The following is a 24,245-nucleotide window of genomic DNA, read 5'->3' as shown; positions in this document are numbered from 1 at the left end:
AAAGATATGCCTACATTATTATGACAATTTATGTTTATACACACAAAGTTCACACAAAGTTCTATGTAATCTTTATTTATGCAACATCATTATGCCCTTTATCCTGCATGAAAGACAACACACACAAAAACTGTACAAAACAAATCGCAGGTAGGTTATGCTCCTGTCCAAAACTAGGCCTCACATGGCTCCAATGACAACTGGACAGCACAATAGCATATACAGTAGGACTACCAATAAACTGCTATTGCATAGCGTCCTCCTTTATATCACAGTTATTTAAGGTTAATGTTTTGATATCCCATAGCCCAATGATGTAGGCAGGGCTTAGGCTAAAGGGAGAAATAGGCTAGGCCTAATTCTATAGAATTCTAAATAATGGCAGAATATTGCCCGGATGAAAAATGCATGTAGGGTATACTTCGTCCAGGGTTATTATCAAATGTCATTATTTGTGTCCATAATAAAGAAGGCTAATGCTAAAAGCAGTGTTCACATATGAAGGGGGAACGGTGGAGGGGAGGGCAAACTAGTGAGCGTTGATATAAGAGTTCGGGTTGTTGGCTGGGGCAGTTGTCGAGAGGTAGGCTATTGCAATTGTGTTACAAACCGAAAAAACGATTAAATCCGCCGTCGCAGCTGCCGAAACAACGGTAGCATGGTAGCTTTGGACTGGGGTTTGCAAGACGAGCGCCGATATCTACACGTTACTGTAATTTTAACACCGAATTACTTATCCCCCTGATCGAGTCGGGTAAACCACCGTCCGAGATGGGGAAGGAGGCTAATGGTGTTTCGCGGAGCCGGTTTGAGGTGAGTTTATAATGTAGGAGATTGATAGATGACAATTATTTTTGATTGGTGTTATGGTGTTTGTTAAACTGCGTCCATGGTTGCGCACCGATGCAGCTTCCGCAGTCAATGTTTGGATTAGGGCAAACATGTTGTTTTCAAGTGACGACAACATCTTGATTTCTTCAGTAGCCTACCAGAATGTACAATTATTAAATTGGATTATTGTTTCACAATTTGTTTTATAAAGCATTCACAGGTTTCAAGGCTGATTTTAAAATTGTGGAGCCTATCCGAGCTTTCTCTTTGTGCCGTCAAAACAAAGACAATGGCACAAATACAGACTTTTAGGCTTCACACTGATACGAAGCCCTACATTTCCAATCGTTTTATGAACCAAAAATGTGATAATATTCGGGCCTACTTCATCCTACTGTGTGACTGAGTTATTTCACAGAGTTGGAGAATTGGAATGTTGTCTTTGATCAGCTAGGGTTCTGTTGTGTAGACTCATGGCCGCTGTAGCAGAATCAACCCACAGATGGGCCACTCGCTCGGCCACGACTCGGCTAGTCCACCACCACACTCTGAATATCAACAGCAAATACAACAATAAATATCTGTTTTTTCAAATCATACAGGCTATGATTTCCCTATAGATGTTTACGTTGACAGAAGCCCCATGTTTTTTATGCAAGCGATCGTTATTCAACGTTGTGGCAAAGTTTTCGTCCCTTTATACGCAGCGGTAAAGAATGCACCAAATGTGAAATATGGCTTTGGATAAATACAGTCTCATTAACAAATGCCGTTCGTGTGTGTTCACACCGTGACATTGGCCTGTCTACCCTGAGCACTCTGTGTTGTTTAATCCTCATTTAGGCGGCGTGGGATTTGTGGTTTTATTTATTTTTAAAGTGCAACAGCTGACGACTCAGAAGATTCAGGCCGTACCGTCTGGCCTGACAACCTGACATCTGCGGCAGATACACGAGCTGTAGTTTATTGGCCAATAACAATGGACTTTAACGGTTTGGAGAGTAGAATTGAAATTGTGTTGCATTTATAGGCAGGCCTATTCTTAGTCACGCCCCTGTTTTTATTTTGTTTTTATGGATCAACATATTGCATATTGTCAAGAGGCCTAGTGTTTGTACATTGAAACGCTACAGTTAGAGATAAACCATTTTGTGTTGTGCGTAGTTAGTTTCCAAAGGGATGAGGTGTGTTGTCTTCAGCAATTCTTAGTGTGAATCAGTCAGTAAGCTCAGTTCATGTACTGTAACCAAGGCAAGGCAACACACATCCCTTAAGTCTTGAGCATTTCAAACTGTTTTTCATAGACCAGAGACAAATGTTAAGAGAATTTTAACCCATTGGCTTTGAATTGTGTCTTGTATTCTGAACATTCTATTTCAACGTTTCTTAGACCACACTGTCAGTTATTTAACTAATAGAAAGTCATTCATATCTAGATTTCATATTCAAATGGTAGAGAAAAGTGAACAATTTGTACATTTAACTTTTAACCAATCATGATGCGAAAGGATCCAAGTTATTTAAAAACTTACTAAATAGTATGAGTATGATTGGAGATTCAATCATGATTTATCCTTATTTCAAACCATTTGATATACAGTGCATTCGGAAAGTGTTCAGACCTCTTGACTTTTCCCACATTTTGTTACGTTACAGCCTTATTCTAAAATGGATGAAAAAATATATATATCCTCATCAACCTACACACAATACCCAATAATGACAAAGGGAAAATAGGTTTTCAGAAATTTTAGCAAATTTATAAATAAGCAAAAACAGAAACCTTATTTACACAAGTATTCAGGCCCTTTGCTATGAGACTCGAAATTTAGCTCAGGAGCATCCTGTTTCCATTGATCATCCTTGATGTTTCTACAACTTGATTGGAGTCCACCTGTGGTAAATTCAATTGATTGGACATGATTTGGAAAGGCACACACCTGTCTATATAAGGTCCCATAGTTGACAGTGCATGTCAGAGCAAAAAGCAAGCCATGAGATAGAAGGAATTTTTCGTAGAGCGCCGAGACAGGATTGTGTCGAGGCACAGATCTGGGGAAGGGTACCAAAACTTTTCGGGAGCATTGAAGGTCTCCAAGAACACGGTGGCCTCCATTCTTAAATTAAAGAAGTGTGGAACCACCTATTTTCTTCCTAGAGCTGGCCGCCCGCCCAAACTGAGCAATCCGGGGAGAAAGGCATTGGTCAGGGAGGTGACCAAGAACCCGATGGTCACTCTGACAGAGCTCCAGAGTTTGTCTGTGGAGATGGGAGAGCCTTCCAGAAGGACAACCATCTCTGCAGCACTCCACCAATCAGACCTTCATGGTAGAGTGGACAGATGGAAGCACTCCTCAGTAAAAGGCACATGACAGCCCGCTTGGAGTTTGCCAAAAGGGACCTAAAGGACTCTGACCATGAGGAACAAGATTATCTGGTCTGATGAAACCAAGATTGAACTCTTTGGACTGAATGCCAAGTGTCACATCTGGAGGAAACCTGGTACCATCCCTATGGTGAAGCAAGGTGGTGGCAGCATCATACTGTGGGGATGTTTTTCAGAGGCAGGGACTGAGACTAATCAGGATTGAGGGCAAGATGAACGGCGCAAAGTACAGAGAGATCCTTGATGAAAACCTGCTCCAAAGCCCTCAGGACCTTTAGACCGGAGCAAAGGTTCAGCTTCCAACAGGATAACTACCTTAAGCACACAGCCAACACAACGCAGGAGTGGCTTCGGGACAAGTATCTGAATGTTCTTGAGTGGCCCAGTCAGAGCCCACACTTTAACACGATCGAACATCTCTGGAGAGACCTGAAAATAGCTGTGCAGCGACGCTCCTCATCCAACTTGACAGAGCTTAAGAGGATCTGCAGAGAAGAATGGGAGAAACTCCCCAAAGGTTCTTCAAGTACTGAGTAAACGATCTGCAAACTTTTTTGCTTTGTCGTGGGCTATTGTGTGGAGATTGAGGGGGGAAACAATTTAATCAATTTTTAGAATAAGGCTGTAATGTAACAAAATGTGGAGAAAGTCAAGGGGTCTGAATGCTTTCTGAATGCACTGTATAATAGGATATGTCACATGGAAGAGTATTTCTCGCCATTCAAGAAAAGGTACTTTGTAATAATGCGTGACATAACATAAACCATAAGGGCAGTTCCACGGTAACGGAATTGCGCTGACTCAGATTCTTCACTCAACAAAAACCATTGATTTCAAAGTTTAACAAGCCTATGCACAAGGAATCCTGTTGAAAGCAATTTACACTGAACATTTCACAATAACACATTTACTGGAAGAACTGTGCAGATGCAAAGTTTGGTAACAGAATTTTGTAAAATCTCCCTGTGTCAACATTTTCCAGAAACTCTAAACATCTGCTCCAAATTAAGATTCAACAATGTCAGCAGACAGAATGCAATGTCAGCTATGACATGACACATTGTCTTTGAAAAATCTCTTTTGATCATTAAATTACAGCAAGTGAAGTGGATTTACACCCGGTAACGGAATTGCGGTAACAGAATTTCTTCATGGGTCCCTGATCTGTACTACACAGATATGCATAATTATGGATATGAATGTCATTCTCTTCATAGTGATGTATCCTAAATAGGTACACAAAGGTATAAATATGTCATATCCTCCTCTGCATATTTGGGGATTATTATTCTACACACTGGCTATTATTTTAATGAGCTCTGCCCCCAAACAAGACCAAATTTGGTTGGAGCGGACCAAATCAAAACCAATCATAGACCTCTGTTTCACAAGCTTGAACATTCAAAGTACAGTACAGCACAATAGAGCTCAGTGATGGACAGAACAGTAGAGTTCGGCAGAGTATAGTTTACCATTGTAGCCAATTCAATTGCAGAAAATCACTTACCAATTGGGGGGGGGGGGCGATTTAATCACTTAATAATGAATTAACAAAATGGATATCTGTAAAAACAGTAACTTATTGATAGGTCTACCTTTACTTGTTACTTAAAGATATGTGGGTTTTTGGTACAGGAATTCCAAGGCACAAGGCAATGTTTCTTAAACTTACACAAGGCAAAAAAAAGTTATACAAAATATAACATGTTTATTAGTTGGCAGGGGTCTTTATTTACTTAAGCATTGTTGTGTTTTTATGTATTTCTAATACTTAAAAAAAAAATACTTTTTCTGGTAGATGTTTTCTAAGACCCTTTTTCCATCTGTTTGGCCTGAAATCAAAGCCTTTACTTATTCTGAAATGTTTAGGATGGATTTTTTTTTTTAAATGTGTGTATGCCTTAATTTCTCAAAAATATAGTCTTGGGTTTCATTTGACACCAGATTTGATATGCTCCTATGGACTTCACATGTTTGTGCTCATGGGTCCTTTTTACATGGAAATGACCAATAACTACTGTGGCCCAGCAAACAATCATATAATGTTACACCACAAAGGAAAAACAATGTAGCCTATACGCCCCAGACCATGCGCATCAGGTTATTTTGGAAATGGCTGTGGATTATTTGACCTGTTGGGTAGTTCTCTGAAAGGCAAGCTGTCAGAGTGAATTTGCCCCAAAAGCGAAATGCCTGTCCTTTCCTGCTCCCTCAGTGTGAAAGTAAACCGGGATCATAGGACAGGCTTAATGCACTATTGACTCAGTGTGTCCCCTGAATTTGTATTATAAGTTAACAGAAGAAAAATCATAGATTCACATTCAAAATATACATATATTGGAGGTCAGACTAACAGCAGACTCATGTTGACTTTGTCACAAAGTTGCTCAAGTCTCTACAATGGATGAAGTATATTCCTGTTTATGCTTGATATCTTTGTCATTACATGGAACACCAGTATGGTTCAGCATTACTGCATTTGACAGGTCCTATTCTGACTACAATACTCCTCCATGAATCATTTTTAAAATAATATATGCCATTTAGCAGACCAAAGTTATCCAAAGTGACTTAGGCTGCACTTACACAGACAGGCCAACTAAGATATGTGTTCCACTAATTGGTGTTTTTGACCAATCACATCAGATCTCTTCACGTATCTTTTTCAGAGCTTGTCTGATTGGTCGAAAGACATGAGCGAGAGAAAAAAATATCAGCATTGGGCTGCTTGTGTAAATGCAGCCTTAGTCATACAACCAAATGTTGTATGGGTGGCCCCAGGAATCAAAGATGAATGCAAGTGACTTACCCAGTAACTTGGACACATTTAAGTTTGCTCCTAAATATGGGAACTCTGCAAACTAGAGTAGGAAACTATTTTCCATGACATCATCTTTCAGTGTATCGAGGGACTGAATATCTCATGGATCCTAATTCTCTGTTTGTGGGTGTGTTAAAACACCTCTGCTGTAGTCACTGTTCAGACATTACAACATAAACATAGGAAGCAAGGAAACAGTGAGATGATCAGACAGACAGGAAGGAAGCAAGTGACATTTCACACCGGGTTTGATTAGGAGACAGAAAATGTCTCCCTTCCTCTCAATCTCCACTGTACCACCCCCTTTCTCCCATCAGGCTTTGACATTGAACCTATCTACTGATGAGACAGTGATCGTTTATCATTGGTTATATGCTGGAGCTTTCATTGGGGTGGGGCAGAGAGAATAGAGGAAGTCTAGGCCAGTCCTGCTGTGAGCGACAGAGCCAGAGGAAGTTAACACGCTCTTCTTCATCTCTTCCTCGCAGATGTTCTCAAACAGCGACGAGGCCGTCATCAATAAGAAGCTGCCCAAGGAGCTGTTGCTGCGGTGAGCGAGGGCTTTCCAATGACTGGGCCGTATGCACACACAGAATATGGCATGCCACATGCTCAACGCCATGAAACATCTTAACCTGCCCAAAACACAGCCGTGTACACTCTGATCCACCTGCTCCACACAACACAGCCACTGACAATTTGGGAGGGTACATTGTGACATTTAGCCATGAGCCACCTTAGAAACGAAGGGTCACTATACTGGGGCTCTAGTGGTTTGGTCAACATCACCGACCAACTGCCATCTGCCACGCTCCCTCATGCGCCCCATCCCACTTGCCCCAATTTCCCCTCCCCCAATGCTAAAACTAATTAACAACAGATGGTCTGGGCTATAAAACATTCAAATCAATTAAGCAAAACAAAAAAAGTAAAAGCCCTTAAGCAAACAGAAAATGGAGGCCATAACTCAAGACTGGGTCTCACCAGCAGAACGGTCTGGGATAGAGGTGCTGACGGTTGGGGGTCTGCTGAAGGTGCGGGGGCCACAGACTGAGCTCTGATTTACTAGGGCTTTTGGGTTAGGGGCAGGCCTGCCGAGGCCAATTGCAACATACTCATATACTCACCCTATATCACACTGGGCTGCAGTGCAATGTTTTACATATGAATCCATCACACATACATACCTATTCTCGAAGGGCATAGATGGCAAGTCAGTATTCCCACCTTGACTTCTTCCACATTTTGTGTTACAACCTGAATTAAAAAATGGGTAACATTTCGATTTTTTTGTTCACTGGCCTACACACAATACCCAATAATGTCAAAGTGGAATTGTTTATGGAAATGTTTACAAATTTAATAAAAATGAAAAGCTGAAATGTCTTGACTCTAAGTATTCAACCCCTTTGTTATGGCAAGCCTAAATAAGTTCAGGAGTAAAAAATGTCTTCACGAGTGGCATACATTGCATGGACTGGACTCGGTGTGCAATAATCGTTTTTGAATGACTACCTCATCTCTGTACCCCACACATACCATTATCTGTAAGGTCCCTCAGCCGAGCAGTGAATTTCAAACACAGATTCAACCACAAAGACCAGAGAGGTTTTCCAATGCCTCACAAAGAAGGCTACCTATCGGTAGATGGGTAAAGAATTTAAAAAAGCAGACATTGAAAATCCATTTGACTATGGTGAAGTTATTAATTACACATTGGATGCTGTATCAATTCACCCAGTCATTACAAAGATACAGGTGACCTTCCTAACTCAGTTGCCAGAGAGGAAGGAAACTGCTCAGGAATTTCACCATGAGGCCGGTGGTGACTTTAAAACAGTTACAGAGTTTAATGGCTGTGATGGGAGAACCGAGGATGGATCAACAGCGTTGTAGTTACTCCACAATACTAACGTAATTGATAGTGAAAAGTAGGAAGCCTGTACAGAATTCAAATATTTGAAAACAATAATCATGCATCCTGTTTGCGACACTAAAGTAATAATGCAAAAAATGTGGCAAAGCAATTAACTTTTTGTCCGGAATACTGTGTTATTTTTGGGGCCAATACGTTACGGAGTACCACTACATATTTTCAAGCATAGTGGTAGCTGCATCATGTTATGGGTATGCTTGTAATCGTTAAGGTCTGGGGAGTTTTTCAGGATAAAAAAATTAACGGAATGGAGCTAAGCACAGGCAAAATCCTAGATGAATTCACCTTTCTGCAGGACAATAACTTAAAACACAATGCCAAGTCTACACAGGAGTTGCTTACCAAAAACACAGTTTGACTTAAATCTACTCGAAAATCTATGGCAAGACCTGAAGTTTCACAGCTGCAAATGCTGTAAAAGGTGCTTCAACAAATATTGACTCAGGGGTGTGAATACTTATGTAAATGAGAATTTAATAAATGTTGAGTTCTGGCTGTAACACAATGTGGAAAAAGTCAAGGGGTATGAATACCTTCTGAAGGCACTGGTACACTACATACATACATACAGTTGAAGTCTGAAGTTTACATACACTTAGGTTGGAGTCATTAACTTGTTTTTCAACCACTCCACACATTTCTTGTTAACAAACTATAGTTTTGGCAACTTGGTTAGGACATCTACTTTGTGCATGACACAAGTCATTTTTTCAACAATTGTTTACAGACATTATTTCACTGTATCACAATTCCAGTGGGTCAGAAGTTGACTGTGCCTTTTAAACAGCTTGTAAAATTCCAGAAAATGATGTCATGGCTTTTTATAAGCTTCTTATAGGCTAATTGACATCATCTGAGTCAATTGGAGGTGTACCTGTAGATGTATTTCAAGGCCTACCTTCAAACTCAATGCCTCTTTACTTGACATCATGGCAAAATCAAAAGAAATCAGCCAAGACCTCCGAAAATAAATTGTAGACTTCCACAAGTCTGGTTCATCCTTGGCAGCAATTTCCAAATGCCTGAAGGTACCACATTCATCTGTACAAACAATAGTACGCAAGTATAAACACCATGGGACCACGCAGCCGTCATACCGCTCAGGAAGGAGACACGTTCTGTCTCCTAGAGATGAAAGTACTTTTGTGCGAAAAGTGCAAATCATTCCCAGAACAACAGCAAAGGACCACGTGAAGATGCTAGAGGAAACGGGTACAAAAGTATCTATATCCACAGTAAAACGAGTCCTATATCGACATAACCTGAAAGGCCGCTCAGCAAGGAAGAAGCCACTGCTCCAAAACTGCCATAAAAAAGCCAGACTACGGTTTGCAACTGCACACGGGGACAAAGATCATACTTTTTGTTTTGGAGATATGTCCTCTGGTCTGATGAAACAAAAATAGAACTGTTTGGCCATAATGACCATCGTTATGTTTGGAGGAAAAAGGGGGATGCTTGCAAGCCAAAGAACACCATCCCAGCATGGGCAGCATCATTTTATGGGGGTGCTTTGCTGCAGGAGGGACTGGTGCACTTCACAAAATAGATGTCATCATGAGGAAGGAAAATTATGTGAATATATTGAAGCAAAATCTCAAGACATCAGTCAGGAAGTTAAAGCTTGGTCGCAAATGGGTCTTCCAAATGGACAATGACCCCAAGCATACTTCCAAAGTTGTGGCAAAATGGCTTAAGGACAACAAAGTCAAGGTATTGGAGTGGCCATCACAAAGCCTTGACCTCACACCTATAGAAAATTTGTGGGCAGAACTGACAAAGCGTATGTGAGCAAGGAGGCCTACAAACCTGACTCAGTTACACCAGCTCTGTCAGGAGGAATAGGCCAAAATTGACCCAACTTATTGTGGGAAGCTACCTGAAACGTTTGACCCAAGTTAAACAATTTAAAGGCAATTCTACCAAATACTAATTGAGTGTATGTAAACTTCTGACCCACTGGGAATGTGATGATAGAAATAAAAGCTGAAATAAATCATTCTCGCTACTATTATTCTGACATTTCACATTCTTAAAATAAAGTGGTGAACCTAACTGACCTAAAACAGGGAATTTTTACTAGGATTAAATGTCAGCAATTGTGAAAAAAACTGAGTTGAAATGTATTTGGCTAAGGTGTATGTTAACTTCCAACTTCAACTGTACATTACAGTACCAGTCAAAAGTTGACACACCTACTCATTCCCAGGGTTTTCTTTATTTTACTATCTTCTACAGTGTAGAATAATAGCGAAGACATCAAAACTATGAAATAACACATATGGAATCATGTAGTAACAAAAAAACTGTAAAAGCTTGTTTTTGTTTATTGTGTTATTGTGTTATTGGCTTGTTTATTGTTTATTCCATGTGTAACTCTGTGTTGTTGTCTGTGTCACACTGCTTTGCTTTATCTTGGCCAGGTCGCAGTTGTAAATGAGAACTTGTTCTCAACTAGCCTACTTGGTTAAATAAAGGTGAAATAAAAAATAAATTTAAAAAAACACATCAACATATTTTTGAGATTCTTTAAAGTAGCCACCCTTTGCCTTGACGACAGCTTTGCACACTCTTGGCATTCTCTCAACCAGCTTCACGAGGTAGTCACCTGGAATGCATTTCAATTAACAGGTGTGCCTTGTTAATTTGTGGAATTTATTTCCTTAATGCGTTTGAGCCAATCAGTTGTGTTGTGACAAGGTAGGGGTGGTATACAGAAGATAGCCCTATTTTGTAAAAGACCAAGTCCATTTTATGGCAAGAACAGCTCAAATAAGCAAAGAGAAACGACAGTCCATCATTACTTTAAGACATGAAGGTCAGTCAAAGTGGAACATTTCAAGAACTTTGAAAGTTTCTTCATGTGCAGTCGCAAAAACCATCAAGTGCTATGACGATACTGGCTCTCATTAGGACCACCACAGGAAAGCAAGACCCGGAGTTACCTCTGCTGCAGAAGATAAGTTCATTAGAGTTACCAGCCTTAGAAATTGCAGCCCAAATAAATGCTTTACAGAGTTCAAATAACAGATAATTCTCAACATCAACTGTTCAGAGGAGACTGCATGAATCAGGCCTTCATGGTTGAATTGCTGCAAAGAAACCACTACTAAAGGACACCAATAATAATAAGAGCCTTTCTTGGGCCTAGAAACACAAGCAAAGGACATTAGACTGGTGGAAATCTGTTCTTTGGTCTGATGAGTCCAAATTTTTGGTTCCAACCGCTGTGTCAATGTGAGACACAGAGAAGGTGAACGGATGAACTCTGCGTGTATGGTTCCCACCATGAAGCATGGAGGAGGAGTTGTGTGGGTGCTTTGCTGGTGACACTGCCAGTGATTTATTTACAATTCAAGGCACACTTAACCAGCATGGCTACCACAGCATTCTGCAGCGATACGCCAGCCCGTCTGGTTTGCGCTTAGTGGGACTATCATTTATTTCTCAACAGGACAATGACCCACTATATCTCCAGGCTGTGTAAGGGCTATTTGACCAAGAAGGAGAGTGATGTAGTGCTGCATCAGTTGACCTGGCCTCAACCCAATTCGAGATGGTTTGGGATGCGTTGGACCGCAGAATGAAGGAAAAGCAGCCAACAAGTGCTCAGAATATGTGGGAACTCCTTCAAGACTGTTGGAAAATTATTCCAGGTGAAGCTGGTTGAGAGAATGTCAAGAGTGTGCAAAACTGTCATCAGGGCAAAGAGTGGCTACTTTGAAGAATCTAAAATAAAAATGTGTTGGTTACTACATGATTCCATATGTGTTATTTCATAGTTTATGTCTTCACTATTGTTCTACAATGTAGAAAATAGTAAAAAAATAAAGAAGAAACCTTGAATGAGTAGGTGTGTCCAAACTTTTGACTGGTATTGTACACACACACTGAGTATACCAAACATTAGGAACACCTTCTTAATATTTAGTTGCACCCCCCTTTTCGCCCTCAGAACAACCTCAATTCGTCGGGGCATGGACTCTACAGTCGTGGCCAAAAGTTTTGAGAATGACACAAATATACATTTTCACAAAGTCTGCTGTCTTTAGATATTTTTGTCAGATGTTACTATGAAATACTGAAGTATAATTACAAGCATTTCATAATTGTCAAAGGCTTTTTTTGACAATTACATGAAGTTGATGCAAAGAGTTCAAATTTGCAGTGTTGACCCTTATTTTTCAAGACCTCTGCAATCTGCCCTGGCATGCTGTCAATTAACTTCTGGGCAACATCCTGCCTGATTGCAGCCCATTCTTGTATAATCAATGCTTGGAATTTGTCCGAATTTGTGGGTTTTTGTTTGTCCACCTGCCTCTTGAGGATTGACCACAAGTTCTCAATGGGATTAAGGTCTGGGGAGTTTCCTGGCCATGGACCCAAAATATCGATGTTTTGTTCCCCGAGCCACTTAGTTATCACTTTTACCTTATGACATGGTGCTCCATCATGCTGGAAAAGGCCTTGTTCGTCACCAAACTGTTCCTGGATGGTTGGGAGAAGTTGCTTTCGGAGGATGTGTTGGTACTATTCTTTATTCATGGCTGTGTTCTTAGGCAAAATTGCGAATGAGGCCACTCCCTTGGCTGAGAAGCAACCCCACACATGAACGGTCTCAGGACTGATGGTAGCGCTCACCTTGTCTTCTCCAGACAAGCTTGTTTCCAGATGCCCAAAACAATCGGAAAAGGGATTCATCCGAGAAAATGACTTTACCCCAGTCCTCAGCAGTCCAATCCCTGTACCTTTTGCAGAATATCAGTCTGTCCCTCATGTTTTTCCTGGAGAGAAGTGGCTTCTTTGCTGCTCTTCTTGACACCAGACCATCCTCCAAAAGTCTTCGTCTCACTGTGCGTGCAGATGCACTCACACCTGCCTGCTGCCATTCCTGAGCAAGCTCTGTACTGGTGGTGCCCCGATCCCGCAGCTGAATCAACTTTAGGAGACGGTCCTGGCGCTTGCTGGACTTTCTTGGGCGCCCTGAAGCTTTCTTCACAACAATTGAACCGCTCTCCTTGAAGTTCTTGATGATGCGATAAATGGTTGATTTTAAGTGCAATCTTACTGGCAGCAATATCCTTGGCTGTGAAGCCCTTTTTGTACAAAGCAATGATGACTGCACATGTTTCCTTGCAGGTAACCATGATTGACAGAGGAAGAACAATGATTCCAAGCACCACCCTCCTTTTGAAGCTTCCAGTCTGTCATTCGAACTCAATCAGCATGACAGGGTGATCTCCAGCCTTGTCCTCGTCAACACTAACACCTGTGTTAATGAGAGAATCACTGAAATGATGTCAGCTGGTCCTTTTGTGGCAGGGCTGAAATGCAGTGGAAATGTTTTTGGGGGATTCAGTTCATTTGCATGGCAAAGAGGGACTTTGCAATTAATTGCAATTCATCTGATCACTCTTCATAACATTCTGGAGTATATGCAAATTGCCATCATACAAACTGAGGCAGCAGACTGTGAAAATTAATATTTGTGTCATTCTCAAAACTTTTGGCCACGACTGTACAAGGTGTCGAAAGCGTTCCACAGCGATGCTGGCCCATGTATGACTCCAGTCCACAGTTGTCAAGTTGGCTGGATGCCCTTTGGGTGGTGGACCATTGTTGATACACACAGGAAACTGTTGAGCGTGAAAACCCAGCAGCATTACAGTTCTCGACACAAACCGGTGCTCCTGGCACCTACTGCCATACTCTGTTCAAAGGCACCTACCTTTTTTGTTTTGCCCATACACCCTCTGAATGGCACACATTCTCAGTTGTCTCAAATCCTTCTTTTAACCTGTCTCCTCCCCTTCATCTACACTGATTTGAAGTGGCTTTAACGAGTGACAAATGAGGGATCATAGCTTTCACCTGGATTCACATGGTCAGTCTGTCATGGAAAGAGGTGTTTTGAACGTTTTGTGTGTGTTAATGCCCCACCACACAATCTCGCTCTGCAAAAGTAAACATTTATCTAGCCTTCAAACACTATAACCATACTAGAGTTAACATAAATTCACCCACACAATAACACAATCATAAGTGTCATGCTCATCAAACATAAAGTGGCATACATAGCAGAGTTCTATATGTAATTATAGGGTCGAACAGGGATTCTGGGTAGAGCCTTGTATACATAGAGGGCTCTGGTTCTGATTCTGAGTACCAGGGGTTCTGAACCATCCCTGTCTGTTTTTCCAGAATCTTCTCCTTTCTGGATGTGGTGACACTCTGTCGCTGTGCCCAGGTCTCACGGGTGAGTTTGTGTTTCTGAAGTGTGTATTTGGTTCAGTGTGAATGTATGTGTAATTGTGTGTTGGACAGAATAGTGAAACGAGTGAAGTTGACCATGTGCCCCTCTCTCCCTCAGTCGTGGAATGTGCTCGCTCTGGACGGCAGTAATTGGCAGAGGATTGACCTTTTCGACTTTCAGAGAGATATCGAGGTCAGGAAGTCTCGCATAAACCTTCTTTTTCCTCACCTCTTCTCTCTCCTCTCCAATTCATCCTCACCTGCCATTGATTTTGTTTTGTTTTGTCTGTCTTGCCATCTTTATATGGAAACAAAGTGGACATGCATGGCTTTGACCTTATAAACACAAACAACATTGACATTAAACCCACATACCGTGATTATCTAAGATTGAATTCAGGACCTTAGCAGTTGGTTGTCTACCAAAGGAAAGTTTGAATTGACTATTATTGATGTTGTGCGTTCACCACAATCAATGCCATGTACTGTATGTCAATCTATTGACCTTGTCACTGTATGGATGACCACAGATGACCATTTAAAGGCATTTGAAGGGTATGACTGATGTATTCACACGTGACAAGTTTAGTACATTGCCCTAGTCAACGATGAATGGCCTGAATGCCAGGTCAAGTATAATCATGTCTGCCAGACGTGAGTGCAATAGTAAGACAGACACTCAACAGGCTCTGTGAAATTGGTTCAAGTTAAGCAGTCAGTGTTTACAAAGATGGTTGAGTTTTGCCTAAATAGGCAGACTCCTACCCTATGCTCCTGCTACATGTATTTTTGCATGTATGTGAAAGTGAAGATGATCTGGGGATGAATCTATGTTTTATGAGAGGTGTTTGCTTGTGTCCGTGTGTTGCAGGGGCGAGTGGTGGAGAACATCTCGAAACGATGTGGGGGATTCCTGAGGAAGTTGAGTCTAAGGGGCTGTCTGGGGGTGGGGGACAGCGCTCTGAGGTGAGGACTGACTGGGAATCTGGCCTAGACTGGGCACTCTTGGCACTGAGGAGGGTGAGGGGAGGAGATTGATTGTGGGAGCTGGAGGGCAAGTACACACACTCCAGTGCAAATATGTCTGTTCCTGTTTGTTTTTCAACAGAACCTTCTCCCAGAACTGCAGGAATATCGAGCTGCTTAGTTTGAATGGCTGCACCAAGATTACTGACAGGTATTTGCAGACATTTATGCCTTTATTATGTTTGTCTGGTATAATGATGTTTTGCTAATGTACTCAAGTGTTACATTATTATATATGTAAGGCTCGTGTCTCTTTCTCTCCCATGCAGCACATGTAACAGCCTCAGTAAGTTTTGTCCCAAGCTCAAGCACTTGGACCTCGCCTCCTGTACCTCAATCACCAACCTGTCACTCAAAGCACTCAGGTGAGGGGTCTCTCTTTCCCCCTCTCTCGTGCACACACACTCATACTGTCAGCATTCCTGGAAAAACCTTGTCACTCACCTTTTGGTGATTTGATTGTAGTCATCCCTCTTCGTGACAGTTTGTTGACTCTAGGACTAATATAAGCCATTCCAAATATCCTGGGACTTTTTTTGAGATACAAGGTTTTTCCAGGACTCCGACAATACTCACTCTCACACACACACACACCGGGGAGTCTCCTCAGCAGATGGTTGCATCTGTTGTACAAGCGTAGGGTGAACAGGTAATTCTGTTATTCAGGGGATGTGCATAAATATGGGGCACATTTGTTGTTGTTTTGCTGGCTTTTTACCTAATATCTGTGTCGGGGTCTGACCCATTTCTTCCCCTGCAGTGAGGGCTGTCCTCAGCTAGAGCAGCTTAACATCTCGTGGTGTGACCAGGTTACTAAAGATGGCATCCAGGCCTTGGTACGATGCTGTCCCGGACTCAAAGGCCTTTTCCTCAAGGGCTGCACACAGGTAGGGCCAGGGCAAGGCAACAAAGGGGTCAGCTAGAGGTGGGACCATTAAAAAGCACAAGGTCGCTACCTCGGTCTAAGAAAGGTGCATTAACAGAAGAAGAGACTGGATATGTGAGAGGTATTCAGACACCCTTGGAGGTGAAATGAACAAACGGATCGCATACGGTTAGTATTGTAGCTAGGAGGATGAGGCGTTAAGATATAGGTAGACTGAAGGGCTGACTGAGGGGAGAGGGGCTTAGCTAGTCTAGATATGAGACCAGGGCTAATGTTTGTATTGCACGGAGTGTGATGGGGATGGTAGATCCAAACAGCAGGTAGGACATTTAGTTGCAGAAGGGGGTTAGCTAGCTACCTCATTGGTGGGGTTACCTTGGTGCACTGCTAATGGGATTTCAAATGACTCTCTCTGTCTCTCTCTCTGCCTCTCTCTCTCTCTGCCTCTCTCTCTCTCTCTCTCTGCTTCTTTCCGTCTCCACCTATTAACTAGTTGGAGGATGAAGCACTGAAGCACATTGGTGCACACTGTCCAGAGCTGGTCACTCTCAACTTACAGACGTGTTCGGTAAGCAAGCGCCTCTTTCAGTGTTTAGGTCACATAACAGCACAACCTGCTGGTCACAGCTCCAAAATAAAGTGAGTGTCTTACTTGATATTTCAGCACCCATCATGTTTGGGGCTGAATGCTTTTTTGTGGTGGGTTGGGGGCTTGTAACTCCTGAATAGGTTTGTCATTGAGAAATTATGAATCTCTAATAGATGTTGTGGCCATCCATATGGAAGGTAAATGAGTCATGTCCTGCCTCTCTGCTGTTTCTTTTGTGGACCTTTTTGTGTACAAGGCTGCTCAGTCAGTCTGCATCCTGCCCTGCAGTAGAGGGACTGGTGTGGACTGAGGCCTGCCCTGCCATCTAACCTACATAACGAATAGCGTGTGAAATCCACCCAGACAACACATTTGTTTCTCTGGCATCCTCTTTATCTGTCTCCAAATTTACTTCCTGTTATGTCTACACCCCAAAAGCCTCTCTCCCTCCCTCCCTCTTTCCTTCCTTGTCTCCTTCTCAATGTCTCCCATCTTTCAGCAGCTCCCTTATCTTTTGCCAGACTCACCTCTTTTTTGTCCTCCCTCTCTTTTTACACCTGTGCTTTCTCTGTGTGGCTCCCCCTTGCAACTTTCTGCAATCTTGTAAGATCAGAACTATAGAGGGAAAAGAGATGAAAATATATCACAAAACAAGATATGCTTCTCATTCACCGTTCTGAGGTGGATATTCATAGTCTACGGCATCAGTTATGGTAATATTATGTTAATTTTGATAATGGTGTTATAGCTGTTTGATGCCGTGGAAGATCTGCTAGTTACCCGTGCCTGTTTCCCTCTGAGCAGCAGATCACAGACGAAGGTCTCATTACTATATGCCGGGGCTGTCACCATCTGCAGTCGCTGTGTGTCTCAGGTTGTGCCAACATCACAGACGCCATCCTCCACGCCTTGGGACTGAACTGCCCGCGCCTCAGGTTGGTACTCCCTGTGCTCCTATTCTACCTCCTCACCCGAACTTTACTCCAACCCCTCCACACTGGTCTCAGGTGTGTGTCCCCCCACCAAGCCCACCTCATCCAACCCATATGCACGCTACCCCCACCCATCCCTGCTTCTAACCCCTGTTCACTCCAAATACCACCAGAAACTTCATACAACCCTTCATACGTTAACGACTCAAATACACCCCGCACTCCTTTCTGGTTAGTGCCCAAGTTAACCCATCTTGTATTTCCTCAGACATGTCAATACATAGCAGTTCCCCCGACCATAACAGTATGTCCTGTCTCCTTTCAGAATATTAGAGGTGGCTCGCTGCTCTCAGCTCACAGATGTGGGCTTCACTACACTAGCAAGGGTGAGTGTGGAAACTGACGCAAGCCACACACGCCTCTGATATACACTACCGTTCAAAAGGTCACCTAGAAATGTCCTTGTTTTTTAAAAGAAAAGCTTATTTTTTTGTCCATCAGAAATACAGTGTAGACATTGTTAATGTTGTAAATGACTATTGTAGCTGGAAACTGCAGATTGTTTTATGGAATATCTACATAGGCGTACAGAGGCCCATTATCAGCAACCATCACTCCTGTGTTCCAATGGCACATTGTGTTAGCTAATCCAAGTTGATCATTTTAAAAGACTAATTGATCATTAGAAAACCCTTTTGCAATCATGTTAGCACAGCTGGAAACTGTTGTTCTGATTAAATAAGCAATAAAACTGGCCTTCTTTAGACTAGTTGAGTATCTGGAGCGTCAGCAATTGTGGGTTCGATTACAGGCTCAAAATGGCCAGAAAGAAATAACTTACTTCTGAAACTCGTCAGTCTATTCTTATTCTGAGAAATGAAGGCTATTCCATGTGAGAATTTGCCAAAAAACTGAAGATCTCGTACAACGCTGTGTACTACTCCCTTCACAGAACAGCGCAAACTGGCTCTAAGCAGAATAGAAAGAGTGGGAGGCCCCGGTGCACAACTGAGCAAGAGGACAAGTACATTGGTGTCTAGTTTGAGAAACAAGATGCCTCACAAGTCCTCAACTGGCAGCTTCATTAAATAGTTCCCGCAAATCACCAGTGTCAACGTCAACAGTGAAGAGACAACTCCGGGATGCTGGCCTTGTGTCTGTGTTCTTTTGCCCATCTTAATCTTTTCTCTTTATTGGCCAGTCTGAGATATGGCTTTTTCTTTGTAACTCTACCTAGAAGGCCAGCAAACCTTTGAACGATAGTGTATATGTGTTGTCTTACTGTTAATTTATTTATTTGTTTTTTTCTGGTAGAATTGTCATGAGCTGGAAAAGATGGACCTGGAAGAGTGTGTGCAGGTGAGCTAGCCTGCGCAACACGCACATTCCCACACACACCAACATACCTTGTAGCACCATCCACCAGAGGGATACGTTTGTTTATGTCTCTCCCCAGATCACGGACGGCACACTTATCCAGTTGTCCATCCACTGCCCTCGTCTGCAAGTTCTGGTGAGCACTAGCTAATGGCTTCTATCCTAGGAGCTTGTCTCAAACATGCTTTGTTCAATCTAAGGAACGTCTTGAAATTCTATGAAATACATTTCAGAAGAACTTGTTTCTTAGATAATCCACAGTCTCATGGTGTTAATAACAAAAGACACCCAGTGTGTCGGGTGGCAGTAGTAGTATTGCTGTTCTAAACTGTTCCCTTGTTGTGGTCTCTCTCTCTCAGAGCCTGTCTCACTGTGAGCTGATTACTGACGATGGCATCAGACATCTGGGCAGCGGGCCTTGTGCCCACGACCGGCTGGAGGTGATCGAGCTGGACAACTGCCCCCTGATCACAGACGCCTCGCTGGAGCACCTGAAGACCTGCCACAGCCTGGACCGCATCGAGCTCTACGACTGCCAGCAGATCACCCGCGCAGGCATTAAGAGACTAAGGGTAGGCACTGGTGCAACAGTGTACAATGCTGTTTATGCGTTGTGCACAGACACCCAGACTCGCATAGATTACAGGAGATGAATGAAAATTTCTTAGATGCGGTTGTATAGACCCTTACACCAACACTTGTCTTTTTATCTCTTTCCTCTCCAGACCCATCTACCTAACATCAAAGTGCACGCGTATTTCGCCCCCGTCACCCCACCCCCCTCGGTCGGGGGTAGTCGCCAGAGATTCTGTCGTTGCTGTATCCTGCTATGATGTGAAGATTGCCCCACCCCCCCTCAGCCCAACATCTGCCCCTCCACCCAACCTGGCTTGGCCTGGTCCGATCCGGCCTCCGGGTATACATGCTGGTGTGTCCCCCCCGAATGGAGCCGCAGAGAGAGGGAGAGTCCAACCACCACAGGGTCTGGGAAGAACCTTCCCAACGAAGTTCCCAAACCCACTCACAACAGCCTTTGTCAAACACACAAATAAACACACCCACACACACACATCACCACAGATGAGCGTCAGTACATTCCCTGCTGTCCCCAGGCCCATGTTCTAAAGACCACCCAGCATTACAGGGAGGATTACATAATAGAACCACTGCTGTTTACAGATTAGGCTCCTGATACACTGTATGGACTACATGAAGCTAGGGCTCACTGGATACATGGTTCCCTATGGACTAGTATGACCTTTTACTGAAGGATCAGGAAGATAGGTTTGGATCAGAAACTCACATCCAATGTGTGTCTGAGTGTTGGGAGGATAACCAGAAACATGGCTAGAGCTACTATGAGGATATTGGTTTGGTAGGAATGCCCTCTGGAATCTTTCAATGACTGACAAGCTACCTCTAGACATAACTGCACTTCAATGTGAGTAGCTCTTTGTTAGCCTCTGGTTCCAGACTGCCCACTCCAAACCTATAGCTAGGCCAGTTTTTATTAGTATTTCTTTTTATTACTAAAGACCGGTTTCCATTGGCACTTTGACGTCAAGCCAGGTTGGGCTGGCCTTGGTGGGCTAGCTGAAATTGCGTTTCCGCTGCCTCCAAATAGAATAAATAATGTCATGTTGCTAGGTAGCCAATATGTGACTGCAGCTGGCTTTGCTAATGTTGCTAACTGGCAAAATGTTGACGAATTTAAATTCACCCTCACAATGCTTTAACTAACTTTAACCCATACTCTAGCCATACTCAGAGCAATGTATTTAGCTTGCTAACTAGCTAAACGGTTAGCGTCGCAATTGGCTAGCTAACCAAGCATACCAGACAACCGGTTTAATAGGATGTAACTACGACCTGGCCAGCTACAACTCCTGCTAGCTCACTACAGTAGCTTGTTTTAACTCTGAAATGCTAGCTAATAATGGTAGCTAGCATTTTAGGGCTGACTGTTGTCATAAAGGTTTGTGTAGTGCAAAAATGTATGGATCCAGCTGTGGTGGTAATTCGTGTCATGTCTGACCACTGCAGTACTGCTTGTCCATGTGCTAGCTATCAGCGCACACACCCAGATGAGCTAGCTAAACGTTGGCAGCATCCAGCAGTGATTTTAAGTTCTTACATTTGTTTTAACTGCGTTACCAGCCCGACCAGTTGTGAAACTGGGCTGGGCTGGCTCGAATTTGGGAATTCCATTCGAACCAGCTCTAATTTGGCCCTCATTTTAAGTGCTAGTGGAAAAGGGTGTCTTCCTGGTGTCTTCTACAGCCATTAAACTGCCCCCCCCCCCCCCACACACACACACACACACACACACAAAAACATAGTGTAGATACAGTGGGTAGTAGTTCTTATCTAGAGTCAAAGTAGCTACAGCTTAGTGCAGGCCTGCTAGGAGATATGCTGAGTTTATACAGCAAAATGATGAGAGTCTCTATGACTCACCTAATAGTTTACTGCCACATGACTACACACACTTGAACATGCACACACACACACACACACACACACACACACACACACACACACACACACACACACACACACACACACACACACACACACACACACACACACACACACACACAGCTCAATACCCTTTCCCCCTTCCCCTTTCTCTGTTACAATCAGAAGCTTCATTGTACAAAAAAAGAAGAGAAAGGTGAATATTTTTCTAAAAAGGACACCAATTGAGACTTACACGTGGGGACTTGAGAAGATGCCAAATGTTGCATGTAACAATTCTAGTTTTTTAAATGTAATATATGTAAGTACTGTGGAAATCCAGCCCCACAGCCAGCTAAACCACACCACAGACCATGGTGTGAATGAGAGATTTACATCAATGGGTCTCGCACTATGAACTATGTTAAGCCAAACACGTACTATACACACACAGGCGTGTTTTAGTGTGTGTGTGTGTGAGAGAGAATGTTCCGGGGCTATGGGGAGTAGTTTGGACAGTGAACCATTTTTGGAGACAAACCAGGCCCCTGCAAGCTAGTCTTAACAACAAAATATAGAATAGAGAGACAAACGCATAAAAAGGATTGATGTCACTACGAGTTTGTAACGCCAGACAGACCAGGAGGACGGAAAGAAAAAAACAACCGAAAACAAAGTATCTGTATTTTTAGTTTGTTGCTTTTAGTCTTTTTTTCCCTTGGTGATGAACATTCTTGAGGAATGCGAGCTGGCGAACCACACATGGGTAGGGAGAGAGATGCCCAGTGTTGCTAGCGGGCACCGGGATCTGGTCAGTGACAGTGATGCCCTTCAACTCCCATGAGGCCTTGCAGGGAGAGGGTGCCATTGGAGTTGACCCTGCCACCAGCGCAACGCCCCCTCTTTCTGCCTGGAACCAGTGACATGAGAGGAGGAGGGGCCGCTGGGATTGGATAGGAACAAGGAAGTTGTTTAGAATCTTGACCTGGAGTGAGCTTGAGCGCACAACACTGGCCTGCTGACAGATGTTGTAGTGCAGGGGTATGTGTCCCAAAACGCCACTACTCCCACCTTATGAAAAGACTTTGACCCCTGTTCATGAGTATCAAAGCCTTTCACCTGGATCCTTCCTCCTCTCCCACACTTTAACCTTCTCTGTTTTCTGTCTCTCCTCTTCGATTCTCTCTGTTCTGTTTTTCTTTTTGGAGTTTAGTCTTTTTTTTTTGCCTTTTTCTGTTCAAGTTGGTGACTTCTACATCTCGTTCTCACCCCTCCCCACTCTCTTTTCGGTTTGGTGTGTTTTGGGTTGGGGCTGTTTTTGTTTTGCATTCAGACATGAGCTCAGTGTTTTCCCAAGTTAAGTTATGGTCTTATGCGGTTTGTGTTCTAATACGAGTTCTTGTTACCTAATGTCCAGAGTGTAGCCTTTGTACAGGGGGAAGGGTTGGACACAGTGCAATTTGTTAAATAAGTTAATGATGAGTCGGTGAGGATGAGCCGGTGTCCATTGTATGTGTAATGGATGTTATACAACGTATTGAATGTGTTTCCATGAAGGCGTTGTCTGGGAACGTGGGGGAGTTAGGGCCTAGGTTGTGTGTTGATGTAGCAGAAACAGATTCCTCTCCTGATGTGCTTTCCCTTTACTTGTTATGCCTTGCTTTGGGGATCCCCGAACACCATGATGCAGCCCAGCCGACTGTACAAACAAAACAGAGTTGGTACGCCCAATAGGAATGTTTTAATGTTCTCTAAAAATGCATATTTCCTTCTGAGATTCAAACAAACCAACAGGCAAAACATTTAATTATGATTATTTTCTATTTTGTGATTTGTCAGCCAGGGGTAGAAGTGGGAGGGGGATAATGCAAACTGAGATTAATCTACTCTGATCTGTTTTGTTGAATGTGGGTTTATGGGGGATTAGAGAACATCCAGCAGCCAAGATGGCAGAGATGCATAATGTACTCTCGTACTACTCACCCTCTGGCTAGGTGCAACTGTGCTTCCACTGCTCTGTACGGTCTGGAGTTACTGGAAGGAAAGTCATGGTGAAGCCTGGATCCATAACACCTGTTTGCCCTCTTCACACATAGTTGCTGAGTCACAGGCACCACTTCTACTCGCTTAGTCATACACAGACACACTGAGACACACACGGTACGCACTGACCATTTGCACTGCCATGGTCCTCTCTGAATCATAACTCAGTTGAGAGCGAAGGTATGCAGAGTAGACATGCAAGCCTACACATACGCACTATTGACAGCACAGACAACAGGCAAATTCAGACTCAAGCGGTACCTTTAGAATTTATTCAGTATACAAACACATGAGAACATGTCCATACCGGGTTCTCATAAACTACACAAACTACCCTGAAGAATGTCAAGACGAAACACATGCAAAACAATTATACTGCTTCATTCCACTTTTTTTACAGCAGTTTACATGAAAGATGACAGATTACTGAATTCTGGATCGGTCCACTCAGTCCCTATGACTAGACTGTGTGTTGGAGGGGGTAGGGGAGGACAGCTGGCTGCTTGAACAAGATGGTGGATCTGAAGTGTGTCCTTGGTAGTTTGACACCTGGGGATTACTTTACTTTTTTTTTTTTTTACACAATGACTGTAGTTCATATAAATTAATGTAAATCTTTTTCTGTCTTTTTTTTTTTTTTTTTTTTTACAATTAACTGATTATAAATAAATATGTATGTATGAATAAATATATAACTATATATTATTAA

At 42.8% G+C, this 24,245-nt stretch overlaps 1 protein-coding gene across 1 annotated transcript; it reads left to right on the top strand.

The window, feature by feature from the left end:
• Positions 1 to 389: 389 nt before the first annotated feature.
• On the top strand, positions 390 to 24,245 carry LOC129832992 (F-box/LRR-repeat protein 20-like). Its single transcript, XM_055897185.1, has 15 exons — positions 390 to 813; positions 6,527 to 6,588; positions 14,176 to 14,230; positions 14,345 to 14,419; positions 15,098 to 15,192; positions 15,335 to 15,403; positions 15,522 to 15,617; positions 16,013 to 16,139; positions 16,632 to 16,706; positions 17,532 to 17,662; positions 17,985 to 18,045; positions 18,974 to 19,018; positions 19,116 to 19,172; positions 19,396 to 19,608; positions 19,762 to 24,245. Exons 1-15 carry the CDS (start codon positions 772 to 774, stop codon positions 19,867 to 19,869), a joined length of 1,311 nt encoding a protein of 436 aa, XP_055753160.1. The 5' UTR covers positions 390 to 771; the 3' UTR covers positions 19,870 to 24,245.

The sequence above is a fragment of the Salvelinus fontinalis genome, chromosome 34 (genome assembly GCF_029448725.1).
Source record: "Salvelinus fontinalis isolate EN_2023a chromosome 34, ASM2944872v1, whole genome shotgun sequence".
NCBI classification, from domain to species: domain Eukaryota; kingdom Metazoa; phylum Chordata; class Actinopteri; order Salmoniformes; family Salmonidae; genus Salvelinus; species Salvelinus fontinalis.
The sequence above is the reverse complement of the archived record's forward strand: the minus strand, read 5'-3'. Positions and strand labels throughout refer to the sequence as shown.

Bases quoted from the DNA above. Each gene is read 5' to 3' on its own strand.
- LOC129832992 (XM_055897185.1), top strand. From the start codon at position 772: ATGGGGAAGGAGGCTAATGGTGTTTCGCGGAGCCGGTTTGAG. The intron at 14,231-14,344 runs GTGAGTTTGTGT...TCTCTCCCTCAG, and splicing joins GCTGTGCCCAGGTCTCACGG to TCGTGGAATGTGCTCGCTCT. The intron at 19,173-19,395 runs GTGAGCACTAGC...TCTCTCTCTCAG, and splicing joins GCCCTCGTCTGCAAGTTCTG to AGCCTGTCTCACTGTGAGCT.